General features: G+C 33.6%; 2 protein-coding genes across 2 annotated transcripts; one reads left to right on the top strand and one right to left on the bottom strand.

The window, feature by feature from the left end:
* The first annotated feature begins 206 nt into the window (after nucleotides 1–206).
* LOC107867080 (allene oxide synthase 1, chloroplastic) lies at nucleotides 207–2,141 on the top strand. The gene has a single exon (XM_016713195.2). The coding sequence runs from the start codon at nucleotides 347–349 to the stop codon at nucleotides 1,904–1,906; it is 1,560 nt and encodes a 519-aa protein (XP_016568681.1). The 5' UTR covers nucleotides 207–346; the 3' UTR covers nucleotides 1,907–2,141.
* Nucleotides 2,142–4,589: 2,448 nt separating this feature from the next.
* Nucleotides 4,590–9,271, bottom strand: LOC107867081 (wall-associated receptor kinase-like 14). The gene is made up of 3 exons (XM_016713196.2): nucleotides 8,416–9,271; nucleotides 6,136–6,213; nucleotides 4,590–6,026 (listed from the first exon to the last, which is right to left on the bottom strand). The coding sequence occupies exons 1-3, from the start codon at nucleotides 9,266–9,268 to the stop codon at nucleotides 4,780–4,782; spliced, it is 2,178 nt and encodes a 725-aa protein (XP_016568682.2). The 5' UTR covers nucleotides 9,269–9,271; the 3' UTR covers nucleotides 4,590–4,779.
* Between the last annotated feature and the right edge of the window lie 1,102 nt (nucleotides 9,272–10,373).

Raw genomic sequence — 10,373 nt, 5'->3', positions numbered from 1 at the left:
TAGTCAATGCACCACCGAAAGCAATACGATAGTGCGTTGTTGTTTTTTTTATATAGTACTCGAAATAAATTTACAATTTGTTGCACGCTTTTGTTATGCGTATTACTATATTTTGTTGCCATTAAGCCCACCCCACAGGCCATAAAATATGCACTACTATTACATGATTAAGACCTCAAATGCCATCACCATCCTTTTGACATCACACATTTATTTATAGGCAAGAATTCCCATAGAAATATCTCATTCTCATTCAACTCCATTGAACTCTTCTTCTCTTGTTCATCAAATCCTCACAAACATATATTTGTTCAAGAATAGTCAAACTTACAATTCTTGATTAGTAATGGCATCAACTTCTCTTGCTCTTCCTTCTCTTAAGCTACAATTCCCCTCATCTAAGAACTTATCGTCTAAACGGGTCGTTGTACAACGACCCATTCAGGCATCGGTGTCTGAGAGACCACCCTTCATTTCATCGCCACCCGTTAAACAACCAAAACTCCCAACCCGAAAAGTCCCTGGAGATTATGGACTACCATTAGTTGGTCCATGGAAAGATAGACTTGATTACTTTTACAATCAGGGCAAAAATGAGTTTTTCAAATCAAGAATTCAGAAACATCAGTCTACTGTTTTCCGGACCAACATGCCACCTGGTCCATTCATTTCATTCAATCCAAACGTTGTTGTTTTGCTTGATGGTAAAAGTTTCCCAGTCCTTTTCGATGTCTCTAAGGTTGAGAAAAAAGATCTTTTCACAGGCACTTTCATGCCTTCAACTGATCTCACAGGCGGTTATCGTGTTCTCTCCTATCTAGATCCTTCTGAACCAAGCCACGCTAAATTGAAAAAGCTCATGTTCTATCTCCTTTCATCGCGGAGACATGAAGTCATCCCTGAGTTTCACAATAGCTATTCTGAGCTATTTGAAACTCTAGAGAATGAACTCGCCACGAAAGGGAAAGCAGGGCTCAATGCAGCTAATGATCAAGCGGCATTTAACTTCCTGGCTCGATCTTTATTTGGCGTAAATCCGTTAGACACCGAACTCGGAGCTGATGGACCTAAGTTGATTGGCAAATGGGTGTTGTTCCAGCTTCATCCTTTGTTGATTCTTGGTCTTCCTAAGGTTCTTGAAGACCTTGTTATGCATACTTTTCGTCTTCCCCCTGCCTTAGTGAAAAAAGATTACCAAAGACTCTACAATTTCTTCTACGAGAGCTCAACTTCCGTTCTTGATGAAGCTGAAAACACTGGCATTTCTCGCGAAGAAGCTTGTCACAATTTGCTATTCGCAACTTGTTTCAATTCGTTCGGAGGAATGAAAATCTTCTTTCCCAATATGTTGAAATGGATAGGACGAGCTGGGGCCAAACTCCACAACCAGTTAGCTCAAGAAATCCGTTCTGTCATTTCATCCAACGATGGAAAAGTCACAATGTCAGCTATGGAGAAAATGCCATTGATGAAATCAGTTGTCTACGAATCTCTCCGCATTGAACCACCAGTGGCATCACAATATGGCAGAGCAAAGAAAGACATAGTAATCGAATCCCACGACGCATTATTTGAGATCAAAGAAGGTGAACTCCTTTATGGTTTTCAACCATTTGCTACTAAAGACCCCAAGATATTCGATAGGGCTGAAGAATTTGTCCCCGATAGGTTCATCGGGGATTCAGGGGTAAAGCTACTAAAGCATGTGCTATGGTCAAACGGACCAGAAACAGAAAATCCATCAGCAAACAACAAGCAGTGTGCTGGAAAGGACTTTGTTGTACTGGTTTCAAGATTGTTGTTGGTTGAATTGTTTCTTCGATATGATTCGTTTGAGATTGAGGTTGGTCAATCACCTTTAGGTGCTGCAATTACCTTAACTTCTTTGAAAAGAGCAAGTTTTTGATTAATATTGGCTTAATTAAGTGATTAGTAAAGTTGTTTAGTGTATTATATTTCATTGTTATTATGAGTTTACAGAACAATGCCGCTGGCTAGTGATGGGAAGAATATACTAATGCTGTAGATGGTGAGGCTTTGATATATTCAATGTTATCTGTTACTGATGTGTATAAGTTAGTATAGTAGTTGTAATATTTTTTGTTGGAAAATGGAATGTATAACTATTTTACTCTTTCCAATGTTCAATCTATATGCAGTTCTCAATGAATATACTACTCCCTTCGCCCTATTTTACGCGTCTCAAATTAAAATGACGAAACTATTAAGAAGACAATCATTGTTAATGTAACTTTATCATTTTATCCCTCTTAATTGTGCCTTGTTATTAATTTTAATATTAATAGATGATTAATAACAAGGAGTGATTAATTACAGTAAAGATATAATGAAAAAAAAAAAATTTATCTTGTCTTGATAAGTAAAAAAATAAGTAAAATGGGACATCAAATTAAGAAATTTGAAATGGATAAAATGTTTTTTCGTTAATTCTTACATGACCGGTATCTATTTGCAGACCCAAGCAAAGAATGATAAGTTTAGTGTATTAGACGATGAATGCAATAAATTGATGCATTAGAAAATACGGTGAAAATGACTATAATTAATAATAAGAATAAATTAAAAATTAAATAATAAATAATAAATTATTTCTTAATTTTCTAAACTAAAAAGTAAAAGTAAATATTTATTTTTAGTATAGTAAATAAATATTTTTTTTTAATTCTACTTATTTATAATTGATGTTGCATACTACTTAAAAATAATAATACACTGTATATTTCATTATAATAACTGTATTATTATGCCTCCGAGTTGGAATATATCTGTTATTTTTTATTATTGAAAGAAAATTTGATTGTTTCTGATGAAAAGAGCTTATGACTACTGTTTGCGTGATCCTTCACGTGTGCGCATCTAATTTGGCCACGTCCTTGATCTATTTTTGCCCTAGCTATACATTACTTTTAAGATTGATAAATTACACTACTAATTATAACTCTTTTATTTTGAAGGAATTGGTCAATTATAATATAAGGATTTGAAACAACATTATGTTGTATGGTCATATTTGGCGATAAATCTAGAGACTGGCCCATATAAAAAGTGAATGATGTTTGATTGGTCACTCCAGAAAGTAATGTTTGATGGGTCACTCCAGAAAGTGTTTTTCAAAAAAAAAAAAAATTAAAAAAATATGGCGAATCCAATATGGAGTTGACCTTTTCCAAACAGAAAGATTTTGAATTTAATATAAGAGGTACCCTTTTCTAATAACCAGTTAAGTTCTCTCAAACCGTACAATTGATTTTTACTAATCACTTTTTGATATGATACACGTTAAGAAAATAATAATTGGTATAGTAATTTTATCATATTGTTTTTATTAATTGATGTTTAATAATGGAAATAGAAAAATAATTTAAACAATAAATAATTAATGTTAAAGGTAAAACATGAATATTTTTGTTTTGTCTTTCCTTAATTTGTCAAAAATGATAAATAAAAATAAAAATAGAGAAGTAGTGACAAATAAATCTGAATGATGGGAGTAGTACTAAACTCATCCCTATTCAATGCTCTATACGAAACATGGCATGCTTGATATAGGGTGAGTCGAACAGAATTGATGGACATTTAGATTGACAAATTTCTAAAAATGGAATCACATTATATATATTATGCGGATCATATATCGAAACAAGGGAGAAATGGGAAGAGCTTATCTCAAGTTCACATGATACCTTACTTTTGGGGCTCGTTGTACCTACGCATAAAACGAACAATACATATCATGCACTCAAACAGTCTCATGAAATCAACATAATTTCACACTTTCTCTTCCACTTAGCATGCAACACCAAATAGGCATGAACATACGACAGACATTTATGGGCTATAACGCAAATAGTGCATCTCAATGCTTCAACATGGCCCAGGAATATCACTAGTGAAAGCCCAACTAAACTTGCTTTCACAAATTTTACGAGAATAAAAGAGTTGTTTTGAGGTGCAATTAAAAGTTAAAAATAAATTTGTCAATTAAGTGGAGTCCTTCAAATTTTAAAAATTAGGTAAAAGTAATAAATTCTTTTCAGTTTTTTTATTTTATTCTCTCGCCTCAACAATTGTAAAAGTTGTTTCAACAACTGTAGAAGTTGTTCGACGCAACTGTTTGAAGGACTCGACCCACTAATATTATGAGACTCACTCATCCCTTTTGATTAATTGAAGACTTGACAGATATTCTCTAACTCATTTTTCCAATAGTATAAGTACTGTGTACAAAACTACAAAAGAATCAAAAGTTGTTTACAAAGTTTTGATCATTTAATTTCTACAATTTTCATGATTCGCTTTCCTTACCTTATGAATTAAACATTATATATTTTCTGCATTAGCTATTGATCGATATAGCAGCACGCATGTTAAATAAGATCGTTTCTTGTTTAATGCCGAAGCAATTTATAAAGCACAAGATGAAACAGGTGAAATCAAAGGGCATTTCTTGAATTCAACTGCATGTACATGCAAAGATTGACGAAAAGAGCTTATCTGCGAGAGAATTGGGCATTCTGATCGTAATGCATGATTACTTAACGGGGGATTCACTGCAAATACTAGCTCGGTTATTCATAAACGATAGGGAAAAGTGTATTAACCCAAAAATAAATAAATACAAAGAACCTTTAGAAGTACAGACCAAATTTGGCATATGTAGTATACTCTCTAGTAATATTTTGCTAGTATACTACATTTTTCAACGTGCTACATATTCCTGTAAGTAAATTACAAAGAAGAAATTAATCCTTTACATAATTACTGGACTATATGATTAAGCAAACTACTACAAGATGGAGAGCTTTGCTCACTATTCCATGGATCTTGTACTGAAACAGGTGAATAATCCTTTATTTTTTCGGTCGAAAATATGGCTTTGATATCCATTTCTTGCTTCTTAATTGAAAGATTCAGTGGTTTCTCACTTACATCTGAAATTGATGAAATTGAAGATCCCTCTGATGTAGGTGTTATGTTATCTTCCGAATTCGCCCATTTGCTTAGCCTAAGTTGTTCCAATTCAATCGCCACTTCCATCATCGATGGCCTCATATCGCGATGAAATGCTAAACACCTGAATGCCAACTCTGCTACCTTGTGAACAGATGAAAGTGTCCATGCATCCATATGTAGCTCGATAAATGGATCGATAATTTCATCTAAGTTACCCTTTCCTATTCTGTCAATTGCCAATGCAGCCAAGTTTATTTCATCTTGAGCTCGAGCAAAGTCCACTGCTTTTAGCCCCGTTATGATCTCAGCAAGAACCACACCAAAACTATAAACATCGCTCTTATCAGACAAATGAAAGTTCTGATGATACTGAGGGTCAAGATATCCCGGAGTTCCTTGTGGTGCAGTAGAAATGTGCGACGATTCAACCATACCGAGTCTTGAAAGTCCGAAATCTGCAACTTTTGACTTGTAATTGTAATCCAAAAGTATGTTACTAGACTTGACATCTCTGTGATATATTGGAGGGTGCATTGCATTATGCAGATAGGCTATAGCTTGTGCAGTTTCTGCAGCAATCGTGAGGCGAACGTGCCATGGAAGCCCGTTCCCCTTTTCTCTTTGTAAATGTTGTGATAAGGTTCCATTAGGCATGAACTCATAAACAAGAATCTGTTCACCATTTTCAATAGAACAGCCTAAGAGGCGAACGAGATTCAGATGATTGACAGAGGAAAGGAGCTTGATCTCATTGATGAATTGTTCAATGCTATCAGTATCTCTATGCCTAATTCTTTTGATAGCTACCCAATTGTCATTCTGAAGTTTACCAGAATAAACTGTTCCATACGCGCCATTTCCTAGTCTCCGTTTCTCAGAGAAGAAATCGGTTGCCTTCTCCATTTCTTTGTACTGGTAAATCGGGATGGTGATCCCTGTAGTCTCACATAGCTCGCGATTTCTTCTGGTTCTGTTTTGGAAATTCAATCTTCGTCGAATAATGCAGCATATTAGACCTACACTAACCATTAACGAAGCACCTGCTACAATACCTGTAGATATAATAGAAAGGGAATGATTTCATTTCTAGTAGTGCTAGCTAGACGTTGAGACTCTGCATGCACTATCCGTGTATATAACTTAAATCGAACTGAGAATTACCTCCGACAAGAACACCAACTCGTGTGGTTCCTCCACATTTGCCTGAAAGATACTTTGAAGGATTGCATGTTGTCTCATCTGCATTCACAACAAACACCAAGAATTAGATATAGGCACTTCCTAATCTTTAAGGAAATGAAACCAAAGAATTTCAAACTTTGGAAAGAAATCATATAAGATAAAAGCTTATGCAATTCAAATCAAGTGCTAATATGTTTCAGTGAAATGCTACACAAATTCGTATTTTCCTTTTCAAAGAAATGCTACACAAATTCGTATTTTCCTTTTCAAATTAGTTGCAAGAGACTTTTTTATATAAAACCCGCGAGGGTGTTTGAGTTGGTTGAACAGGGGATCTCCCAAATGGAAGGTTTCAGGTTCAAAACTTCTTACATGTTTTCTCAGTCGAGCTCGTCGCACGAGGCTTGCCCAGTGCAATTTGCCTCACCTGTGCAGTTTGAGGGCTCGTAATTTACCCTCTGCTAGAGTAACGGTTGCGGATTCCCTTGTCATTAATAGAAAAAGACTCCTTGTTTTTTTCTTGAGCATTATTGAAATGTAAGAAATTAATATTTGGATTGGAGGGTCCATTGATATTGGTGAACTATTATCTTCACGTAATATGATAGTGACTTCATTTCCATTGCTCATTCAAAAGAAAATGGAGTAGGATAGAAAATGAAGAAAGCCAAGGAAAAAAGCTTCTTCTTTGACTGAATGATGAAACAAATTTTGGCAGGATATCTTGATGGAATAATACGAATGGACACCACACCAACCTATCCGAAAATCGAGGATTTGAAGGTCCTAAGTTTCTACAATGATATCAAGTTAATATATATCAAAAGTTATTGAGTCCTCGTAAACCTATTGATTGTGCTCTAGATGGCTGAAGTGAACAAAGACCACCATTTACTAATTCATACAGGTTGTGCGTAAGAATGTATAAGTCTATACACGTCAGAATAACTTTAGATATGTCGTGTTTTAAGTAAGAGTTGACAACTCCTAACTTAGACGAAATGTCTGAAATTTCATATAACTAAGTTCAATCATTTTTACCCGAACTTCACACGTAAAATTTGCCATTAATTTTGGCATTAATAAGACATTATAGGCAACTACCATCACCATTCCTAGGTCCTACCTAGATAGTCACGAGTTGCTCCGTTGATGAAGCAAGCACATACGTGATTGTCTTTCTTAATGTTGCCATTATTATGCCTTTGTTTGTGTAAAACGACAATCACAAGTTGCTCTAATAAACAATCATAATTATCTATTTTTTCTTGATTTTACCTTTACTTAGTATGAACATGAGAAACAAAAATTCTTCATCTGTTATACTTATTAATAGTAAAAACAAACACTATTGACTTTACCAGTACCTTAACTTGCACTCTATGACCCAAATTGGAGAAAACTCAGTTTTGTACTCCCTCCATTTCAATTTATTTTTTTACTTTTTCTTGGGTCCATTTTCAAAAAATAAATGTATTCTTTTCATTTTTTTTTGACATTTATTTAGTTTTAACTTTTACGTAACATATTTAAGACCATAAACAATTTATGTTCTTTCTATGAAAAAAAATAATTTTCTTTTCGTTTCAAGTAAAAAATTAGATAAATAAATTAAAAAGGGGAGTATAAGAATAAAAAAAATCCAATTCTAACAAGAATTATACAGTCAACTATGGGGAAACTTTTTTTTTATTTTTGGCCGTCCCTAGCATACTATCTTTTAATCTTTGTAGTTGGACCCATGTCTTTTCTCATCTAATTATGATGTTGTTCTCTCACCAAATTTGGTCAAAACTCCCTTCATCTAAACTTCAATTTCATTTTTAGTTAAACCCCCCAACCCATAACCAAATTAGGCGTCTTGGAGAAAGTTGAATATATAATTCTTGCTTGTGCAACCTAAATTTCTAATTTTGAAAAGTCAAATGTATTTTCTTTCTTAAAACTAGAACATGCTATTTTACTTAGAAAGTTGTTGAAGAAATACATACCTAATTAAAGCAAAATTGCGTTGGAAAATCCCACCATTTACCCTAAAATGGTGGCATAAAATAATTTTGAAATTAAATAATGTCCGTTAAAAATTCCACCAGATATATATTCTGAGATTATTATTCTGATCTTAATTGTAGATGAAATTGCTACATAACTTAAAATGCTATCAAAACATACACCTATCTTGAATTCAAATCTCATTGCTACCATTTCACGTGTTCGTCACATAATTAAATAAATAAAAGTATGTTCTCTCTAACGTACCTTTCCGGCATCCTGAGCCAGCTAAGAAACCGTCTCCAATAAACCCTTGATGGCAGTGGCATCGATAACCCAATCTCCCATCAATGGGGGACAAAATCTTAGAACAATTTGCATTGGAAGAACACTTGCAACTTCCATGAACCCACCAACCTAACTGAACAGCCTGAACATCCAACGAAACCGCAGAGCTATTCACTGTTGACTCAACAGAAATAGCAGAAAACAAAGAGCCACACTTTATTGTAGACAAGTTAGTCAGACTTATATAACTGTTCTCATTATTTGCCTCAGAATAACAGCTCATGTTCTCTTTACCACAATCAAGAAGCTCGAAATGTGTTTGAATCATCGTAGATGGAATCAAACAGCTCGACTCTGAAGAATTACATTCCTGGAAAAGTAGTCCGTTTTTTGAAGTTGGTGCGTAGTTTGGACTATAAAAAGTATGAATATCGGAAAATGGACGATTGCATTTTGCTAAAAGATTGATTAAAATGGTATCTGAAGTTACTGATTGTACTGGGAATTTTTTAACGAAAATTTCTCCATGTGATGTGCAGTTGAGCTGAATTGGACAGCCAGGAGAAAAACCAAAAGGAAATGGAAGGAATTTTGTTCCACATGAATGTGTACAGTTTGATCCAAGAACTATACTTGATGAAAAAATGAATATAAACAAACATAGAATTGTTGTAAAATGGAGAGGTGAAGTCATTTTGTGGGTACATGTGAGCGAGGGAGAATGAAAAATAAGAAGAAGAAAGAAAGTTTGTAAATTGATAAGAAGTGAATGAAAGGGAAATGGGAGAAATAAAGTAATGAGAGCGCACCAGCACGAGTTGGTGCGGAGCATAAGTAATTCTTCGGTTTAACTAAAGATCTCGAGTTTAAGTAGTTGTTTCGTCATGAATTTTTTTTTCTTTCTTTTTTGAAATATTATTTTAATTTAGCGAAAAAAGTGAAATAGTAGTGTTTTGTCATATGAAAATTATTTTTGGCACTCTTATTTCTCTCACAAAATTTCAAAAATACTGCAATTTATATTCATAATCAAATATAACACTAACTCTAACTCCAACTCCAAAATATTATTATTTTCATGGCCAAATAGGACCTAAGTCTCAGTATGACATCGTTTTTGTTGGAGAGGACTTTATGTTTCAATATGAAGTTTTCCAAGAATTTGAATTTTGTCTCTTTTGATTCGAGGGTTTGTAAAAAAATATTCTTTTTAGCTCTCAGAAAAGTATAAAATCTACTTACACACTATTATAGTGAAATTCTACTAGGTATGTTATTATTATTGTTGAATTTAAATTCAAAATCAAACTTGCAATAGGAATATCAAACATTGTATGAAAAATAAAAAATTGAGATCATACATGATGATTTTACTTACTACTATTAAAGATGAACTGAACTATTTATAGTTTTATTTACTTTTTTAATGTGACATGACATATATCATTTCTATGTTTACCCTCTCTTTTTTTTTCTCTGTGAAAGATGAAAAAACATGTAGGGTAGCAAAACGATATGTCTTAACGAATCACTTATTTGGTCATTGACTTGACTTATCTACAAGTTGGAAACCTAACAGCAAGACAATTTGTTAGTCATTATAATTGCTCTAACTTTTTCTTTTTGTAACGTTAGAAGGATACGTACCTTTCGAGAATTTATTATTTCTTTTTTTCCATGAAGCAAAACACTTGTGGGTTGTTTGGTGTGAGGTATAAGTTATAATAGTCTTGAGATAAAATATAAAATTATTTATTTCATATTTAATTTGAGGTATTAGTTAGTCGGTGAATTATTTATCCCACCATTTATGCCTTAGTAGTGAGATAAGTTATCTAATATATATGGTAGGATAACTAATCTCGAGATTAGTTATCCCCCAATTTTGTTTCCAGCAACGGCCCTTAGTATATTGTATCTCCGAGCTACATAGTTTA

The sequence above is a fragment of the Capsicum annuum genome, chromosome 4 (genome assembly GCF_002878395.1).
Source record: "Capsicum annuum cultivar UCD-10X-F1 chromosome 4, UCD10Xv1.1, whole genome shotgun sequence".
Lineage (NCBI taxonomy): Eukaryota > Viridiplantae > Streptophyta > Magnoliopsida > Solanales > Solanaceae > Capsicum > Capsicum annuum.
Note: the sequence above shows the minus strand (reverse complement) of the source record. Positions and strands in the feature narration are given on the sequence as shown.